The following is a 21302-nucleotide window of genomic DNA, read 5'->3' on the forward strand; positions in this document are numbered from 1 at the left end:
CGGTGCTTCTTTTTCCACTTCATTCGCCCTTGTGGGTTTTGTCCATGACACACGTTGCATTCGGAGATGTGTTGCATTCTGACAAGGGTGGGGCGGACACAAGACAACAAGAAGTGCCACGAGTTGGACTATGTAGCTGAAAGAGCTTCCAAATGGCAGAACACACGTGGCTATGACCAACCTGTACTGAAAATGAAGCGGAAAAAAACATGTTGTGTTAGCGGTTGTGCCACCAAATATACCCGCATTTTTGTACTTCCTAAAAAATCAAAATCAATTCCTGGTCAGGAAGACAGAGGAAATCAAGTGGATCGCAACACTTCCCCCATTTTAGGGAAACGGTTGGGAATCAAAGCCAGCATCAGGGGTTTGTGAAAGACATGAGCTAGCTAGCTAACATGGGCGCTACGGTACACCCTTCGACTTTAGCGTGAAACGCGCGCGCCTGTGCCATCCGTTCGGCAACAGAAAAGTCAATTCATTAGTCGGTCCCTCAACGATCACGTTAATTAAGTCTGAATTTCCATCACGTCTAATTTTGGCTCACCTGTTCAAATATAACGCGAGGCCGGCCCTCTGGCTCCCTTTCCGAGCAATTTGCTGAACGTAACATCTTGTTTTCTACTGACAGTTTACACATTGAAATGACAGTGGGAGGAAAGAAGGCTAAGATCGCGGTTGAAGCCGGTTGTGGCGTCTTCTCAATCGCTCTGCCTTGGTCAAGGAACACCGAAGGGTTTTGTTTGGTAGTCTTCTGCCACCCATTTTTTTTTCTTTCAGTTTTACTCCCACCTCTGCACTCCGGCACATCGTAGTCCACAAGAGAGAGTTCTTTAATGAAGGTGGACAAAGACCTAGGGCGACCTCAGCTGCTCTACTCACAGGATGAATAATTAAAGCAGCGCGCTGGCACGTCTTATTTATGACACTGATAAAAGGCTTCTAAACAAGCGCGCAACCACCTGCCGGCAAACGTAAACTCGTCTTGTTATCTCACCAGAAAATGGATTATGAACATTGGATGCGGTAGTGTCCTGTATAGACGGTATTGCTCAAAGGCAATATCAGCGGTCGCGACGTATGATATGCGCGATGAAATACAAGAACAGTTTCAGAAATGCAGAAATTTACAAAAGGCAACTGGAAGCGCACGGCGGTCGAGAGCAACCGTTAATCCCGTTGGGTGACATTGTATGATATTTACCACGCAAGTTAAAACTATTAACGTCGTCTTTTTGAATGACAGGAAGAAAAAAAAACGTGCATCTTAGAAGTGGATCCAGGTTGGAATCCACTTCTAAATTATCTAAATTATTGTTGAAAGATTCATTCATTCATTCATCTTCCGTACCGCTTGATCCTCACTAGGGTCGCGGGGGGTGCTGGAGCCCATCCCAGCCGTCTCCGGGCAGTAGGCGGGGGACACCCTGAATCGGTTGCCAGCCAATCGCACGGCACACAGAAACGAACAACCATTCGCGCTCACACTCACACCTAGGGACAATTTAGAGTGTTCAATCAGCCTGCCACGCATGTTTTTGGAATGTGGGAGGAAACCGGAGCACCCGGAGAAAACCCACGCAGGCCCGGGGAGAACATGCAAACTCCACACAGGGAGGCCGGAGCTGGAATCGAACCCGGTACCTCTGCACTGTGAAGCCGACGTGCTAACCACTGGACTACCGGGACGCCCCTGTTGAAAGATGATTCTAGTAATTTTAAAGGGACAATTGTTCTTTAAAATTCTTTAAAAATGTTCTCATTTTTTTTAAATGAGCAAGAAACATGAAGTCAATGCACATGATTTACTTTTACGGACCACATGACATGACATGGGAGGCCACATCAGGCCCCCGGGCCTTGAGTTTGACACCTGCACGCGAAACCAACCCTAATGCTAGCCACCCAAAACTACACACCTGGAGCCTTAAACTTGTTCACCGGCAAGTAATTTTCACTTTGAGGTGGTCGCTCACTTCGCCGTCAAGATCTCAGAGGTCGGCGACTGGACAGATAATCCTCGTATATTATCTGCATCAATTGTGTAATGAGTCATAAGCGCTACGTCGATACGGGCCGTTGGCGCTGCGCATGGAGATCAGCCGGACCGGACGTGGCTGGAGGCAGATCACTTGCATTCATTAAAGGCGCACTGAAATGAACTGCAGACTTTGAAATCCCTCTTTAAATCTTCTTGTCTTTTGTCGGGAGCGAGGCGGCAAGGTGTCCAGGTGGCGGGGGAGGGGCGCTACAGCTAGTCACAGCTGCTGCAGAGAGCGCGTCAGGCTCATGAAAAAGGAGTGTTTTGTTTTTTTTTTAAAATACAAAATAGAGATTTATACATGATGAGCGCTCACAAACTTGCTAATATGGACAAGACAAAAGAGTGCGCCTGGCGGGGGATGATGGACGCCCCATGTGGGCTTTGTCATCACTGCGGAAGAGAAACGAGATTAAGGACGCGAGGGTCCTGCGCAGGCTTGTTTACTTTCAAGTCTTAAAATGAAGACTCACGCCAGCAAATTCTTTTTAATAGACGTGCAAATGATCTCAGGGTGCACTTACATTTGACTTTGCTCTTTTTCTACTTGTGTTTATTTCTATTGCGCAGGGTGGCGAGAAGAGCGGTTGCATTCAACATATGACGGAGCTCATGCGCGGCCATGCACGCCTCGGACTTTGTCGATGATGTTTTTATTTTATGAGGATTTATTGCAGTTCTACGAGATATTCCAAGTTGTGCAAGGTGTCGTTGTCATTTAAAAAAAAATAAAAATAAGGTAACTATCAAGAGCCACATGTATCGAACTTTAGGTGTCAATGCACCTCCATCTAGTGGGAGCGGAAGGTACTGCACTTTGATGGCATTGAACTTTGAAGCGACTGTTTACCTGCCCGTCAGTGCCGATGGTTCCGCCGCAGTCGCTGAGCAGCTCGGACATGTCGTAGTAGGAGGTGAACTCCCACAAGCACGCCTCCAGGTTGAGGTTGCGGTAGAAGCGCAGCGTGCTGGCGCCCCTCAGGGCGGCGCTGTACTGGTAGGGCGCCGTCTCGCCGATCACCTGCGGGTTCTTGGTGGCGTTGCTCAGGAAGCCGTGCCGCGTCTGGACTTCCGAGTAGTCCAGCAGGTTGGAGCAGCGGTGGTTGCCCACGCGGGTGCCGTCCGGGCTGAGGGTGAGCTCGAAGTTGGACAAGGCGCGGGTGGACACCACAGGTAGCATACCTGTAAAATGGACTTTTGAAATCACTTGTGGACGGAACCAAAGCCATTTGACAGTGTGGGGGGGGGGGGGGGGGGGGGACCCATAATAGTGTCACTTTTGTGGCCTTACCATCAATGTGAGGCATGTTGACAGTCAATTTGATGAGATTGGGATGGTCGGGGTTCTCGGCTCCGGTGTAGCGCAGCTTGGCAGAGAAGGGCTCGGCTCCCACCGTGCCCGCTACGCGAGGCTGGCACATGCCTGCCGCCCGGCCGCAAAAACAAACATCAAACGTTTAGTTAGCTCACCAAAAAAAAAAAGTGCGCGGAAATGATTTTCAGTTGCCAGAGCAGCGACGGCAGCTGCTCACGGCATGGTGGCATTAGCATAACAAACAAGAGCCAACGCTGAATCACCCGTGACCGGCGGAAAGGAAACAGCAATGAAATACCCAAAAGAAGGTAAAACGAGACCGCCCAAAGCCACTGTATTTTTTTTTTGGGGGGGGAGGAAGGGTGATATCAAATGTGATTAAATCCTTCATAAGCACAAACGATTAAAAGAAGAGTTTTGGCATGTTGAACATGTTCAGTGGGATTTTAATTTCCAACTGCTGCCTCAGGCTGGCGAGGAGATCCAGGATAGACTTTGAAATTGAGATTGGGATCGACACGGAGAAATGTTGCTGTTTTGAATCATGTCGTAAATATGCGGTTGGCCGCCGGAACACCAGAGCAACGCAGACTCATTTTGCTCTTTTAATTCTTCAAATTTTTTACTTTTTTTCCATTCATGCACGGACCAACCAAACCAACCAGAATCGGTTGGTAAGAAGGGAGAAAAATGGCTTCTGTCTACGATAAACAAGACCAAATTAGGGGGTGGGGGGTGGGGGGGAATTGTTCATGACGCCATGAACACTTTATTATTACACTGTAATGTGGTGGTGGGGTGGGGGGGGGATTTGTTCATGACGCCATGAACACTTTATTATTACACTGTAATATCACCACAGATTTAAACTACGGCCCAGGGGCCCATTTGCGGCCCGCCATCAATTTTTCAGTGGCCCGTGGCCTCTACTAAAAATGATGCTTGACGCAGCCCACAAGACCAGTAGAAAAAAAAAGAAAGTGAGGTTGGTGGTTGACAGAGTGACAATGGAGGATGTCGAAAAAAAATTGGTGCCGCTATACTCTTAATTGATTCGCATTCTGAACAGTTTTTGTGGGTCTGCAAAGATGCGAATGAACGACAACTAATTTTTATATTGTATTTATATTATATTATATTATATTATATTATATTATATTATATTATATTATATTATATTATATTATATTATTCATTCATTCATTCATCTTCCGTACCGCTTGATCCTCACTAGGGTCGCGGGGGGTGCTGGAGCCCATCCCAGCCGTCTCCGGGCAGTAGGCGGGGGACACCCTGAATCGGTTGCCAGCCAATCGCAGGGCACACAGAAACGAACAACCATTCACACTCACACTCACACCTAGGGACAATTTACAGTGTTCAATCAGCCTGCCAAGCATGTTTTCGGAATGTGGGAGGAAACCGGAGTACCCGGAGAAAACCCACGCGGGCCCGGGGAGAACATGCAAACTCCACACAGGGAGGCCGGAGCTGGAATCGAACCCGGTACCTCTGCACTGTGAAGCCGACGTGCTAACCACTGGACTACCGGGCCGCATATTATATTATATTATATTATATTATATTATATTATATTATATTATATTATATTATATTATATTATATTATATTATATTATTATAATATATTGTATTTACAACTAAAATAATTTCACTTCAAAATATTAACGAATAAAGACAATTAAATTTCAGAAGCTAAAATGGAGGCTGTGATCGTAGAGTGATTAGTACTCTGCCTTGTGGCAGCAGCAACCCCGGTTTGAATCCGGGTGATGGCATGCTAAACTTATTCGTTTGTTGTTTAGGGCGGCCCGGTGGCCCAGTGGTTAGCGCGTTGACCTCACAGTGCAGAGGTCGTGGGTTCGATTCCGGCTGCGGCCTCCCTGTGTGGAGTTGGCATGTTCTCCCCGGGCCTGCGTGGGTTTTCTCCGGGCACTCCGGTTTCCTCCCACATTCCAAAGACATGCATGGCAGGCTGTTTGAACACTCAAAATTGTCCCGAGGTGTGAGTGTGAGCGCGAATGGTTGTTCGTCTCTGTGTGCCCTGCGATTGGCTGGCAACCAGTTCAGGGTGTCCCCCGCCTACTGCCCGAAGACAGCTGGGATAGGCTCCAGCACCCCCGCGACCCTAGTGAGGATAAAAGCGGTTCGGAAAGCTAAAATGGTTTCTTCCACTTTATGCGAATGAACATGTCAGATTCATTATTCTCAAGAAGATTTTATTTTCTCAAGTGGTTGATTGAAAGAAAATCATCTGGATCCGGATCCATTTTATATCCAAATTACGTTTTGTACAACCGCGTGCCGAAACAAAACACAATCCAACACACCGCGTTGATGTTTTTAACGACATCGACAATGCACGGACGCTAACCAAAATGGCCGACATCGCGCACTCACCCTCGTCCGTGCTGATGGTCACCACGGGGCTGCTGAGCTCCAGCCCCTCGTCGCCGTCAGAGTTGACGGCCCTGGCGGCGCATTGCACCCTGGAGCCCGCCTGGAAGTAGATGGCGTCCAGCGTGATGAGCTTGGACGAGGTGAAGAAGGTGTCGAAGTCCACTTCGCGCATCGGGCCGGTGACGCCGTCCGCTCCCTTGGGGGCGCTGACGAGCCAGCGGTAGCGCGTCAGAGTGTTGTTGATGTTCTCGCTGGCGCAGATGGAGCCCGTTTTGTCGTAGTCCGGGTATTTGAGGTTACACGCCTGCGCCGAGGAGGGGGGGAAATAAAATGTCAAACTAGCGTCACACGCCGGCTCGTCTAGACTTTTTCACCATGAAGTCTCGGGGGCACGTAGAGACTGCGCAATCCCCGATATGATTTGAACAAACAACCTTTTATGGACACAATTCTAGGGCGGGCGCGTTTTGAATGCCAGCCGCAATTTCCAGCCCTTCTCCGGCGTGTGTTTGCATTTCATTGTAGATTTGCCTGGCGGCCCGGTAGTCCAGTGGTTAGCACGTCGGCTTCACAGTGCAGAGGTACCGGGTTCGATTCCAGCTCCGGCCTCATGTTGCATGTTCTCCCCGGGCCTGCGTGGGTTTTCTCCGGGTGCTCCGGTTTCCTCCCACATTCCAAAAACATGCGTGGCAGGCTGATTGGACGCTCTAAATTGTCCCTAGGTGTGAGTGTGAGTGTGAGTGGTTGTTTGTTTCTGTGTGCCCTGCGATTGGCTGGCAACCGATTCAGGGTGTCCCCCGCCTACTGCCCGAAGACAGCTGGGATAGGCTCCAGCACCCCCCGCGACCCTAGTGAGGATCAAGCGGCTCGGAAGATGAATGAATGAATGAATGAATGTAGATTTGACAGTTGCACATCACCACCATGCCGCCGGCTCGTCAACTCGTCATGCACTTTGGTGCATCCAGCCACTTGGAAATTCCAGTCTCAATTCTGTTGCGAGCCTGCCCGCTGCTCTCATTTTCATTGTGTGCGTGTGAATTTGATTTAATATGAAAATGAACATTCATCTTCCTAACCGCTTGATCCTCACTAGGGTCGCGGGGGGTGCTGGAGCCTATCCCAGCTGTCTCTGGGCAGTAGACGGGTGACACCCTGAATCGGTTGCCAGCCAATCGCAGGGCACACAGAGACGAACAACCATCCACGCTCACACTCACACCTAGGGACAATTTAGAGTGTTCAATCAGCCTGATAGCTTTGACCACCCCATGAGCAGCCCCAAAGAGCTCGCTCCACCATTGCGTGCTATGATGCTAATGTTAGCTTACAGGTTAGCCACAATATTTTACTTTATTTTTTTTTTGGATACGTGTGAAAAATGCTGGTAAAGCCGCTCCTTTCTTCAGAGCACTTTGAAACAGTCATTCATCACATGCACATTGCTGTAATGCACTTTACTGCCAGTCAATCCTCCATGAAGCATCTCCAGTTGGTCCAAAATGCCGCTCCCCGCCTCTTGACTGGTACTCATAAAGAGTGAGCAAAAAAAAAAAAACGTTTTGTTTGCAAACGCAAACATTTTTGTCACGGTTTCAGTTTCGATCGCTTTCCCGCCGAGCCGACGTAACCCGCTGCCGATTTCAAGCTAACGATGAAAGGCAATCGCTCGGATGACAACGGACGGGAGACGTACGGTGACGCAAACGACGGGGTAGCCGGCCACAGGCTGAAAATCTCCGTGCTTGTCCAAGTCGTCGTAGTGAAGCAAAGAGAACACCCTGGGCACCGAGGGGAAGGTAACATCCGCCATGCTGTTGCTCTCCTCGATGTAGATGACGGCTTTGGTCAGCTGGGGAGGGAAAAGCAAAGGCGAAGCTCAAAGTTAATTGCTCAGCGCCGTGCCGCTGACTCGAATCTTTCCAGCTGTTTGCCTTCACTTCTGCATACAAAGTATCTCTTCATGTATCGTTTGCCTCTCGCTCGTGCACGTGCACCGCATGTATTATTCACGTGCAGCAACTAAAACACGCCACTGCTCGGATTCGGCTCACTCTCGCTAGGATGTCTCGGGATCGGGGTGAGCCCCCATCCTGGCGCTGTTTAATCAAATCTCCAGTTACGGCGAAGAGTTTGCGAGACATTTTCTTAGGCTGTTTTTTTTCCCCTGCAAAAATATGCTGCAAACCCCCCACCCCCCCTCCCCTGTTACGTTGTGTATTCATAAACTTGACTCCTTGAAATTCATTGTGCCTTTTGTTTTTCTTAAAAACACTGATCTGGGAAGTGCAGTTATTGTTTTTGATTACATCGTTAATTCCTTATTCAAGTCAAAGCGCGCGTCACTGACCCGTCAATATTGAACATGGAGGAAAAAAAAACATCTTAATATAGCATTAGGCTGAAATACATCCGTCAATATTTTATATTTTTGTCATATATCCATCCATCCATCCATCATCTACCGCTTATCCGGGGCCGGGTCGCGGGGGCAACAGCTTTAGCAGGGAAGCCCAGACTTCCCTCTCCCTAGCTACTTCTTCCAGCTCTCCCCGGGGGATCCCGAGGCGTTCCCAGGCCAGCTGGGTGACATAGTCTCTCCAGCGGGTCTGGGTCTTCCTCGGGGTCTCCTCCCGGTGGGACATGACCGGAACACCTCACCAGGGAGGCGCTCAGGAGGCATCCGAATCAGATGCCCAAGCCACCTCATCTGGCTCCTCTCGATGTGGAGGAGAAGCGGCTCGACTCGGAGCCCCTCCCGGATGACCGAGCTTCTCACCTTATCTCTAAGGGTGAGCCCGGACACCCTGCGGAGAAAACTCATTTCGGCCGCTTGTATCCGGGATTGTATTTTAGTCATATATTTTAGTCAAAACAATCTCCGTTATTGATTGATTTCTTTTTAAATGACGAAGCAAATTGAATTCCATTCAACATCCCGAACCTTCTTTTGTTTTGTTGCAGGTCAAGTAAAAATTCGATCATCAGACAGATTCAACATTGCTGGTGACAAAACAGGTGGAACGAGCATTGTACGATCTCATTGTTCATATGTTTTTTTTCTATTTAAGATTCAAGATGGCGCCCGAGTAGGCAGCCTTCGGCAAGTGCTCTTCAAGAGCCTTGCTTTTTTGTTCTTTTTTGCCGTTTTTGTCTTTTGTTTTGTCACATGTTGTTTGTTGTTTCATTGTGTGGACCTGATATGGACCGTTTTCAGCGCTTTTTGGCCACGACATTCGTCAAAGGAGCAGTATCTGTGCTTGGTGGTTGCGCCTTCTCGGCAGCACGCCTGTACCAGCGCAGATTTTGATTGGGAGGAATGTCGGCCTCATTGACTGTCGGTGCTGGACAGACCTGGGGCGCTTGTGTTTTTTGCGCCAGTAATGGGCAGCATTTTTCACAACCCCGATTTGTTCAGTGGCTATGTCAGCGCTGTTGGACAGTCGGCGTTGGTGCGGCTGGATGGATGGCCGCTGAAGTTGAGGATGAGGAGAGAGGAGCGTTGACGAAGAGCGCCGATGCGTATTTGGAACCGTGAGTCGCCGCTTGGAATTGAAGCGGATTTCCATGGGACAGGAGAAGTGAACCAATCTCTTCTTTCGTCAATGGATGCTACAGCTTCTTGTTGACTTTGAAACTTAGCTTGTAGCCGACGTGTGCACATTTTGAGCATGACGTCTCTGATCCACTGGTTAAAGGACACTTTGATTCTCTCCTCTTTCATCTCAAACCGCTTCAAACAACAAAGCGTGTGACGGAAAAGTGGTTAGGACTGCACGACTGTCTTGTGTTTATTATTTTACCTTATGTTAACTGTTTTGTAAAGCGCTTTGTTACAGCTGCCGCTGTTGTGAAAGCGCTATATAAATCAGCATGTATTGTCGTCTGCTGTGATGCGGACGTTGTATCGGTCTGTCGTGGTGAAGAAGGAGCTGAGCCAAAGGGCGAAGCTCTCAATTTACCGGTCGATCTACGTTCCAACCCTCATCTATGGTCACGAGCTATGGGTCGTGACCGAAAGAACGAGATCCCGGATACAAGCGGCCGAAATGAGTTTTCTCCGCAGGGTGTCCGGGCTCTCCCTTAGAGATAAGGTGAGAAGCTCGGTCATCCGGGAGGGGCTCCGAGTCGAGCCGCTTCTCCTCCACATCGAGAGGAGCCAGATGAGGTGGCTTGGGCATCTGATTCGGATGCCTCCTGAACGCCTCCCTGGTGAGGTGTTCCGGGCATGTCCCACCGGGAGGAGACCCCGAGGAAGACCCAGGACACGCTGGAGAGACTATGTCACCCAGCTGGCCTGGGAACGCCTCGGGATCCCCCGGGGAGAGCTGGAAGAAGTAGCTAGGGAGAGGGAAGTCTGGGCTTCCCTGCTAAAGCTGTTGCCCCCGCGACCCGGCCCCGGATAAGCGGTAGAAGATGGATGGATGGATGGATGGAAAAACGTGGCGTACCTGCGTCTCCGCCACCATGTTCTCATCTGGTTTCAGGTGCACGGTGAAGGCCTCCCTCATCTCTCTGACGCCGTCGTATAAAACCTCCACCTCCACGTGGCGCCGCGTGTCCCCTTCTCGGAACACCAGCTCTGGAGAGAGAAGAAAGCGCCTCGGTCAAGCATCTCGTCGTCGGTTCGGCTCAGTCCAGCCCTCGCTCACCCTCTGAAATGGGATGGTAGTCCTCCCCCGAGGTGGCGGACCCGTCTTTGGTGTGGACTCGGACGACGGACGCCTTGGAGGAGTCGCCCACGCGCAGCACGGGAATTCTGACCACGGACACTTGGCCTCGTTCCTTGGGTTCGTTCACACTGAACTTGGTCTCACCGAATTTGATGACGGGCTCTGAGGAAGGAAAACCCGACGTCGGAGTACAAATCAACCGGGCGGGCGACGCATTTTGACGTCGGGTCAAGAAAGGAGACGGTCGTACTTACTGTCGGCGTCGTCTTTGATTCTGATGAGTGTTTCGTTCCGCCGTCCGATGGAGGCGCCGAACGGAGAATCGCTTTTTGGGCTTCCGAGCACGAGGCGCAGCTCCTCCTCGTCTTCGTGTTCCGTGTCGTCAACCAACTCCAGGACGCAAGGCTGCTCCACCTCCCCTGAGGAAATCCACAGACACTTTAGCAGGATTAGTTTTACATTCTTGGAAAGTGTTTTCGTTCGTTCTCAATCATACAACAAGCTGCATTTCCGAAAAAGAAAGGGGCCTAATACAGAGCCTTGGGCTATGTTGACATTCCACAGGTCAGTCACCCCCACATTCGTAGCCTTGAAAGCACCTTTCGGCCACAAAGGGTGACAATCGTATAGGGCAGGGAGCCAATTTGGCAACACGAGCTTCTTATTTTTCCAAACGATCGCGGCTGAAACAAAGTGCTACGCATAAATTAAATTGAATGTAAGGTACAAAGTCATTTGTAAACAAAACAGAAAAACATGGGCAAAGCCACACGCTGTCATGAAAAGGACCAATTGGCTTCAGCCAATTAAAGAAAAGGCCACGCGACACGAATGCGGCAGCAGAATCACGCCATTGTTCCAGACAGGAAATAAATAAAGGTTCAAGATAATAATACGTTATTTTACAAATGGCCATTCCAAATATCATTGGAACACTAATTAGAAATTTGGGGAACAAAAGTTCAAGGAGGATAGGAATATACGAGGCAGTGCGTTCATCTGAATTTAAATATATTCATTCATTCATTCATTCATCTTCCGAGCCGCTTGATCCTCACTAGGGTCGCGGGGGGTGCTGGAGCCTATCCCAGCTGTCTTCGGGCAGTAGGCGGGGGACACCCTGAATCGGTTGCCAGCCAATCGCAGGGCACACAGACACACCTAGGGACAATTTAGAGTGTTCAATCAGCCTGCCACGCATATTTTTGGAATGTGGGAGGAAACCGGAGCACCCGGAGAAAACCCACGCAGGCCGGGGGAGAACATGCAAACTCCACACAGGGAGGCCGGAGCTGGAATTTAAATATAGACGTTTTAAAAAGTAGGATTTCACATTTCTAGAAACGTTACAACAAAACTTTAACGATAGGACAGAGAGACTCATAATAATCATCATCATAAAAATATTATGATGATTATTGTCACTGCACTGATCAACACATTATTCCAGCATCAAACCTGAGCATAAGTAGCTTCATTTTATGTTCCTAATGTACGGAGTGTATGTGGCATTTTGTTGTAGGCCACCTGGTAGGAAGGTGACGACGGAAGCGTCCGTGTTGGGCCTCTCCACGAAGTCCATCATGACCTGGGCCGTCCCTTGCCTGCTGTAGCATCGCACCGTGGACTTGTGGCCGATGTCGCCGCTACGGTACACTGTTGCCGAAATCCGCCCCGACTTCTCGTCGCCCGCGTAGACGGCGTCGCGGAATTGCACCTTCGGCACTGCGACCGAAACAAAACGTAAAAAGCGCATAAATAAATCACAACCGACAATTGATCCGTATTTCACGATCCGCTCTCACGGTCTGATACGGAGTCGTTGATGAGGACGGCGGCCTTGGCGGGCTCCCCGAGTAGGCCGTTGACGGGCATCTGCAGCGCCAGCTCAAACCGCTCGGGGCCCTCCAGCGCCGGCTGGCCCAGGTCGTCCAGGATGGTCACGCGCAACGTCTGCATGGCGACACCCGGCGCAAAGTCCAGATTCCGGCTGATCCCTACGTAATCCGCTCCAGCTGTCCGCCGACAAAAAATGCGCGTGAGTGAGGCATGATTGACAGGACAGGGCGCTCGGGGGATGTGCGGCCAAATAAACCCCCGCTTCATCATCACAAATTACATTCCGAACCCCCGACCGCTATACGGGAGGGGGTCGATGCCCGACGTGAATCCGTTTGAACTTTCCATTTGAGCCTGCACAAACATTTAAACGTATCCAAACACATTTTTTAAAAACACATTTGGCCCCAAAAACGTCAAAATATTATATATATATCTCCATCCATCCATCCATCTTCTACCGCTTATCCGGGGCCGGGTCGCGGGGGCAACAGCTTTAGCAGGGAAGCCCAGACTTCCCTCTCCCTAGCTACTTCTTCCAGCTCTCCCCGGGGGATCCCGAGGCGTTCCCAGGCCAGCTGGGTGACATAGTCTCTCCAGCGTGTCCTGGGTCTTCCTCGGGGTCTCCTCCCGGTGGGACATGCCCGGAACACCTCACCAGGGAGGCGTTCAGGAGGCATCCGAATCAGATGCCCAAGCCACCTCATAAAATATATAAAAAATTACGTCAAAATACTGGCCATATTGCAACGCGTTTGACACGTGACATCGGTGAGTCAGCGCGCGAGTTGTGTGGGCGTGAGTGGTGGTCAACAGCAGCTCCTGTGCGGTGTGTGTTTGCGTGCTCATTATGTGGATGTGTTCTACTGTTCTCTTGGCGTTTGATAAAAAGCCGTTAGTGGCTCTCCTTTCCCACATACGAGAGCATTACAGTAAATATACTGTACCGTGATCTCCCGCCATTTTTTTTTTTGTCCCGCCATGCTCTGTTATTTGCTGAAAAGTTCACCTATTTGCTGTTTTAGTGTGCAGGACAACGCAGCAATTGCATTTTTTGAGCCCTATCGGGTGGCATTTTATTGCCGAGGAAGCACTTGAAGGAGAATCGGGAGTTTCAAAGAGATAAAAATGTGTTCTTGGCTGCCCTCTTGTGGCATTGAAGGGTAGCTATTTCCAAGCAACGCAAGCAAGATGAAAGGATGTGTCGACGCAAACGGCATCATTATTTGTCCTCTACTTGTTCGTTAAAGCCTTGCTGGTCAAGTGGCTCGCACACTCAGATAAAGCCCCCCCGCCCCCACCCTCCCTCTTAAAAAAATAATAACAAAGAGCACATTCATTCACAGTGTTCAGAGGAGAACCTAAAGAGAAAATATTGAAGCTATTAGCTGGTTTTTCATTTGATCGCATGCTTTATGTTCTTGATTTGATCAACGTTTGATTTATCGGAGAATTTTCTGTGACACGTTTGATTTCAAATGTCATAAAAATCCGTTCCTGCTTATACACATGAATCACGCCGTTTCGCATTTTGCTCTCTTAGCGTGACCATGCTAGCGCGCTTCGAGGCATTGCCGCCAAAGTCAATTTAGCTAATTGAATAAAATAATTTTTAAAAAAAGTTTCCAAATGGGAAATGTTTTGAATCCAAAGAGTTTCTTTTATATCAGGGGTCTAAAAAAATAGCCCCGAGTTCTCGCACCACCTAGTGCTTTGACCTGCACGCAAATATCCTCGTTTCCACGCTCGCTTTGAAGAGCCGGTTCAGATGAGGCCGGCCTCCGCCCACGGGCTTTCCTCATGTACTTACGACCGACCCAAAAGTGAGCGAGCGAGCGTTTGCATATGATTAGATGGTTAGTTACTCGCGAGGTTAAGATGCAGTCGAGGGAGTCTGAGCGAGAGAGGGCGGCGGCGACGCGGGAAGAATAAGAGCCTGAAGGGATGAGATAATAGCGGCTGTGAGAAAGGCTGCAGGAGACAGCGACTCAAAGTTGAAGTGCAAATCAACAATCGGAAGGAATTCCGAAAGCTTCGTTCGTTCCCAATCACACAAAAGGCTGCATTTCCGAAAAAGAGAGGGGCCTAAGACGGAGCCTTGGGCTTTGTTGACATTCCACAGGTCAGTCACCCCCGCATTTGCAGCCTTGAAAGCACCTTTCGGCCACAAAGGGTGACAAGCGGAGCCTATTGTTGACATTTCACTTAGCACCTAAAGCTAAAAGCTTGCCCGGACACGTACCCTCCGCCGAGACCGGATCCGTCTTTCGGGAGCGCACCGTGACGGTCCCGGCTTTGGACAGGTCGCTTCCCGTCCTCCACACCCGCACCTCCACAAAGCCGTCGCTCTCATCCACGTGGTAGTTGCCGTCGCCAAAGTAGAAGACGGGGGCTGTGAAAAAAAAATACAAATAAAAAGGACGGAAGCTCACATCGGGACGCCATGCATGCTGTAATCTTCTCTTGGCTGCACGACAACAGCGTCTGCTGCGTAAGAATGTCGCTGATTACAGGAGAAATGAAGGAAATGTTTTTATAAGGGCACACTGTAATTGGAGTGCTTTAAGTAGGACTCTCTCGCTTCCTGGATTCATGTTGGGGGGGGGGGGGGTTTACACCTGCAAGCACCAACATTTACATTACATTAGCGGTACGGAACATACAGTGCCGTGAAAAAGTATTTTCCCCCTTCCTGATTTCTTTGTTCTTTGCACGTTTAACTCGATTTCAGTTCACCAAAGCAATTTTGTTAGCAAACAGAGACTTTTTTTTCACCATATATTAGACGCACCGCATTATAAGACGCAATCTGCAATGCCTCCATTAGAGGGAGCTAACCTCAAGGAAACGCCAACGGAACGATCAGATGTCACAGTTGACTTAACCAGCAGCAAGTTATAACATTGACTCGTTAACGTCGAACTCTGTCGCCGATCGAGTTTGAACTCTGCGTTGTCAGCATGTCTCGAGCAAGGAGCCATTTTGTGGGGTTGACATATTACCGTAATAACCGTACATAAGGTGCATCGGATTTTAAGGCGCGCTGTGAGCCTTTAAAAAAATGGAAGGATTTTAGGTGCGCCTTTTAGTACGGAAAATACGGTATGATTATTTTTGAAAAAGCAACATAAAAAATACAAATCGTGCGTTTCTTATGATGTCACACACACAACCGATGAAGTGACCGATCCAACTTGGTCAACGGCGGCATTCGATCTCGAGTTCTATCCGAAACGGTTCCGCCGGCCCAAACGGCTGGGCGTCGTCCGCTCTCCAACGCGCTGCCACGAGGAACAAAGCCCAGGTGTTCCTTTCTCGTTTACGAGAGGCACGTAATGCATCGCCGGTGACGACAAATCGGAGGAGGCGGCGGCGAAAGACGAGGCAATAAACGCAATGAAATGAATGGTGACGGCCACGGGCAGAGGAGTTGTTGTTTCCATGACAATGGAACCGAGCACCTTGGAGAGGCTACTTCAGCGGTGGCGATGTGTGCGCGATGAGTGCGGTTGAGTGAAGGGGAGGGGATAAGGGGGGGGGGGCGCCGTGGGAGGAGGAGGAGGAGGAGAGAGCGTTGAATAAAATACGACGGCGGCTGTGTGAAGATTGGGTTATCTGAGGGAAGCCGAGCACGAGAGCAAATAAAGAGATCGTCATTTTGCCAAACATGGGCGATAACTGTCACAGATACGATTGCGTGCTCTGTCCGAGCACGCCGCCGCGCTTCTTTCCAGCTTCCAAACGGTGCGCCGTGACAGAGTACGCACACTGGTGTAAGGAAACGTGGCACAAGAAGGCACTTCAGGCCATGCTTGCGGCTGCCCCCCCCCCCATCACAGGAGCAGCCGTCCAAATAAAATAAAATACACAATATCGGAATTCCCCCATTAAAATACGACCGAGGCATGTTTTTATCGCATTTCTTTTTAAAGGTTTTTAAACACGTTTGGGAGGGGGCGGGGGGGAAGCTACAAATTGAATAATGTAAACACATATATTAAGAGAGACAGAACAAAAAGATTGTACAGTGTGACCAGTGTACGGATCCCTCTGTTTTTACAGTAAAAAAATACATAAAAATAGACAGCCTTGATTTTGTGGAGGCGTAAAAAGCAGGATTGCAGAGGAAAAACATTTTCAACCAAAACTTGCTTTCAAATTGACACCGTCTGAAACTAACTAGTCTCGTAGTCTGTAATTACATTCAAAATAAACAAGAGGTCAAATAAAATAGTTGTGAAATAAACGTGAGGGATGGACAGAGGCTTTAAGATTTTGTCAAATTGTGACTTTGCTACCGTGCTCGCATAAAGTGGTGACGGACAACTGCGCATTGCGCACACATTGGACTAATTCCAAAGTCATCGTGCAGGTCCGACTTCCAAAGCAGTACAAAATGGAGAAGTTGTGACTACCATTTTAAAAAATAAGATACAAATCACCATAGGCTGGAAAGTGAGTTGCTTGTAGGTGTAGAGACTCGCCTCCTAAGGACAATCTGTAATCTTACTCGGCACGATTGCCATTGAAAGCGAGGTGGAGAACACCCATCCATTCACTCAGTACACTTACGACACAGTTCAACACGTATTTGACACAAGCGGCATTGATAGGAGCTTTTAGGAGAACTTCTTTCCTTCTAAGAGGTATGATGAGGAGACGTTCAAGGTAAATCCTTGGCATTTCCACGTGGAAGTCGTACCATCTGGCCGGCCGGCGGATGCGCCCGCAACAGGACGAAAAAGAGCGGCGCTGGCGTCTGTCGCCGCGAGCTTGGCAGGACAATGAACCCCGCATCAAGAGTTGTGACAGGTGCCAAATTGCTTCCCCCCGCGGCAAACAAAGCAAAGACGCTTCGGGCCGCCTGCATCCGCCCGCCAACACCAGGAGTAATCAGATCATGTAGCAAACCGAGGTTGGCAGCCGGAGGGAGCTGGGCTCGGCGCGCTTTATCGCCGGAAAACGCCGGCGGGGAGCTTCAAAGAGCGACGACTCATTAAGTGAAAGGTAAACCCGCAAAGCGTCTCCAGTTACCTGAGCGTGAACGCGGATGATCCGCATTTAGACTTCGAGCGAGGCTGCAAATGATGAGAGGAATGTTCATTCATTCTAAAAACAACTTCAGGAAAAAAAATAAAAATAAACTTCCCGTTCCCATTCTTATTGTTCCTTGTGGAGAAAGTGTCGAGTCGGTTGCGGAGCAAACGACGGAACGCCGCACGGCAGATGATGGACAAGACAAAGGCGGTCAACTCTTGCATCAAACAATCGAGATCTCAAACGTGTCGTTCTTAACTTGGAACAAAGCCTACTTGAGTCACCTCGTGCGATAACCGCATGCTGCTTCACCAAAAGACAAAAGGCCGCTCGGGCAAAAAAAACAAACAAAAAAACGACAGGAGGGCTGTTTACAAGGAATTGTACGCGGTGAGACTTCTATTCAAGTGAAATTGCTTTTGACGTTGGTGCCCGATTAGCATTGTCACAGGAAATAATTCTCCCGCCGCGTACGTGCGGACATGAAACAAAGTGGAAAGCAGGCGCGCATTCATCCATCCGGCCCCCAGAGGGGTTGTCGACGGGCTGCTTGAATCCACTTGAACTTTACGTGACACCCCCGCGGTGCCGAGTGGCTTTTCTAATGGCGAGATTCAATTGAACCCTGGCAGGAGCTACCCCCCCGCCCACTCGGTGCTCCAGACTAAGATTGCTCCGGCAAAGTCAACTTTGGATGACAACGAGGCACTCGAGTTTGGAAAAAGCAAGCTGCGGCCAATGCGTCATACACAACAAAGTTTGGGGTTTATTTGTCCACATTTTTGGATCTGAATCATCTTTTTAACCGCTGACGATAACTCGATTTGTGACGATGTGTAGCAAGCTGTGACTCGATTTAACTTGGGCTGTATCGATCGCCCGAATCTGCCGAATTCAAACTTTCCTTACGAATTTGAGTCACTCAATGTTGCCTCTTGCGTGAATGATCCGCACTCAACGTTGCGTTCAATGTCCGGGCGCTTCATCGGAACAAAGAACGATTAGTTAGCATCTTGTGATTCTTTGCGCAACATGTATTTTGTTGTTGTTTTTGTTGTTGTTGTTTTTAATTTTAAAGAAAGCGCATTCAATTTGTCACTTTGTTAAAACAAAAGTACGTCACCATCTCCTAAACACAAGTCAAGAATGAGCGACTTTTTGTTTGGGGGGGGGGGGGGGGGGGTTACATCACCGTCCTGGGGAGTCCGCTTCTCGTAAGTAAGTGCCATTGACTACTATCGTCCCCGCGGTCGTATTTGCGTATATTTCGCGGCTTATCGGTTCATTTCAACAAAGCAAAACACTCGCCGTCGGCCGCGAGTCTTGACTCGACGCTTCATTGAAACAAGTCGAGAGCATTTTCGCCTTCGCCAAGTCTTTTGGGCCATTGACTCTTTGTTGAAAACAGGTCAGTACGTTTAAGTGCTTTGGACATCTGTTTACAAATTGAAGGGGAGGAATAATAACAGGCTGCAATTTTTTCCCCGTCCGGAGCCTCATACACACACACACACACACTGTCTGCATGGCAAGTCCTAATCATACCTTCAGAACCTGAAGCAGAATTAACTGCCAAGCGGACGATAAACGCCGCAAGTGGCGTCTTGTTCTTCCCCGAGCGTTCCGACGGCAGCTAAACACGCATCCGGATGCAGAGGCGCTATCCAAGCGTAATTACCTCAGCAAGAAAGGGCAGGCAGGTCTGCCGAGAAGGCGCTTTAAGCACAGATGGGGCCGTCCGCGGCCGGCGGCCCTGAGTCTTATATTCCGAGGACGGCCGTCCATCCGAGCGAGCCGCTTGTAAACTCGAGACGGCGGCTCGAGCTTTCCAGGCGAGTCGATAGGCCGGCTTTTGACCTGAGCGGAAGTTTCCAAGATGCGGCAGAAGGTGAACTGAGGCAAAGGCGGTTGAAGGCAGACTCGGTGCCGTACTGACGAGACGAAACGATGGCGCGGTGAGCGAATGATATCGATGGTCAGACGGTTTCATTAAAACAAGGTTAAGCGATCGACTTTTCTCGCCTTCGCTTGCCGGGTTATTAAGACAAAGTCACGGCGATTGGCTTTCATCTTATCTTCTCGCCCATCGACTGTTTTCTCAGCTATATTTGCTCGACGGTTGATTACCGCAACGTAAGAAGCGTCGAATTGTGTCTTAAATGTCTCGCAAGTCTTAAATAAAGACGATGGGGGGACTGACTTTTTGTCTCATCTGTTTTTGCACTAAAACAAAGAAAAGACAATCAACGGGTTTTTTGGGGTTTTTTTTGAATGGCTCCTGAATCTTTGGACACTGTTTGATTAAAAGTCAGGGTGATGGACTTTTGTCGACGCCGTCTTGTCTCCATCGTCTTTGCTTGACGATTGACTCCAACCATGTAACGGCGTTCGCCTTTTTGTCTGAACGACCCCGACTGCGAGCCTTTGCGCTCTGGTTCCTGAAGAACACCACCAACGTGCTTACTCCTTCAGGCTGTTTTGGTCGTTCCGTTTTTTTTTTGCCGCATATATCTGTGTGCCCTGCGATTGGCTGGCAACCGATTCAGGGTGTCCCCCGCCTACTGCCCGAAGACAGCTGGGATAGGCTCAAGCACCCTCCGCGACCCTAGTGAGGATCAAGCGGCTTGGAAGATGAATGAATGAATGAATGAATGAATAAAAGGTTCAGAGAAATCATGACAGTGTGACTCAGACAACGGCGCAGTCCTCTATTTGTACATTTGATGGCATCAAATGCGCACTTGAATGTCATGTCCGTGACCTTGACGCACACAAAGCGCGCTTCTTGCTAATGACACGTACATCTTTTCCATTTCCTTTGGTCTTTGGTTACTTTCGCTCTTGGGAGACACACGGATGTCTCCCGCTTCATGTTTTCCCTTTGACTCGGACACTTTCTTTGCCTCCGCACTTCACAATGTCCTTGCGACTCCTCGGATCGAACGTGCGGATTACCCCGAGAGAGCCGTAATGATCCGCGGGGGCTCCTTTAATCCCCATCCCGGGCCAAGTCTGTGCAGTCTATTTTGCGCGGAGTAAAGTCGGAGGCCTTAAGATATGTAAATGAGGCTACGAGCGGTTTGAAGTATTTAAAACAAAGACTTGGGATTGCGTGACGCCTCACAATCAGAGCGCCGTTTTGTTTTGTCGCGGGGGGCCATGTTGCAAATCAGCCGTGGCGCCGCCCCCTATTACATTCCGACTGAGAGACTCGTCCCCGTGTTCATTTGGCAGTTTGTTTCCCACAGACGACCAACGTGCTATCTTTCGCGCCTGAAAGCCACAAATCTCAGATCTCACGATACGAGTGCCAAACAAATCCGATTTTTAATTACACCCCGGCGGTGGGCGAAGGTGTGCTTGTTAGCGGGACTGAACGAGGCGCTCGGAAAACAAACCCTGCGCCGCATCGTTGGGGTGCGCAAAGTTATCAACACCGTAGCACTTAGCAGCGGGGTACAGCGGCTTGTCAGATGGACTGACAATCGGCGGCACATGCGGACACTTTTAGGGCATTAAACACACACACACGCATGTACACGCGCAGTCTGGGGACGTAGGAACACATACAGGAAGAGGACCAAACCAAAGCAATTATGAGAGGACCAAAAAAAAAAATCTGTACAGTCGTAATCCGAGGACCTTTCTACTAAAATCTGAAAACTCCTACCTCTCTGATCACCCAAAAAAAAAAGCGTACACATTTTGTGTACACATTTCATTTAATTAGCAACGACCGTTTAGTTCCGACGAAGAGCCAATGAGAGCGCAACTAAACGTGCGCTCACGTGTCTCTGGAGTGCCTGCCCACCCATCAAGTGTGAAATTACGCAACCCAATCTATCTTTTGCGAGCGTGTCGGAAAATGTGCCCGTGAGCAAAGTTTTGGCGGATTGTGTTCAGCAAAGTGTCTACTGCACGCGTAGATCTGTGACACAAATAGAAGTGCCGCCGCCGTGATCGAAAATACCGCAAGT

The 21302-nt window shown here is 49.4% G+C and overlaps 1 protein-coding gene across 1 annotated transcript in view; it reads right to left on the reverse strand.

Moving 5' to 3' along the window:
• The window catches only part of frem2b (FRAS1 related extracellular matrix 2b), an 81132-nt gene that overhangs the window by 7799 nt on the left and 52031 nt on the right, over positions 1–21302 (reverse strand). The window contains exons 7-16 of the mRNA XM_052078321.1: positions 14531–14680; positions 12255–12464; positions 11977–12174; positions 10704–10868; positions 10429–10611; positions 10228–10358; positions 7473–7628; positions 5777–6080; positions 3333–3464; positions 2892–3223 (exon numbers count right to left, since the gene is read on the reverse strand). Of these exons, the coding sequence (XP_051934281.1) occupies positions 2892–3223; positions 3333–3464; positions 5777–6080; positions 7473–7628; positions 10228–10358; positions 10429–10611; positions 10704–10868; positions 11977–12174; positions 12255–12464; positions 14531–14680 (1961 nt within the window). The remainder of the gene's footprint in view (positions 1–2891; positions 3224–3332; positions 3465–5776; positions 6081–7472; positions 7629–10227; positions 10359–10428; positions 10612–10703; positions 10869–11976; positions 12175–12254; positions 12465–14530; positions 14681–21302) is intronic.

This window comes from Hippocampus zosterae, chromosome 10 (assembly GCF_025434085.1).
Source record: "Hippocampus zosterae strain Florida chromosome 10, ASM2543408v3, whole genome shotgun sequence".
Taxonomy (NCBI): domain Eukaryota; kingdom Metazoa; phylum Chordata; class Actinopteri; order Syngnathiformes; family Syngnathidae; genus Hippocampus; species Hippocampus zosterae.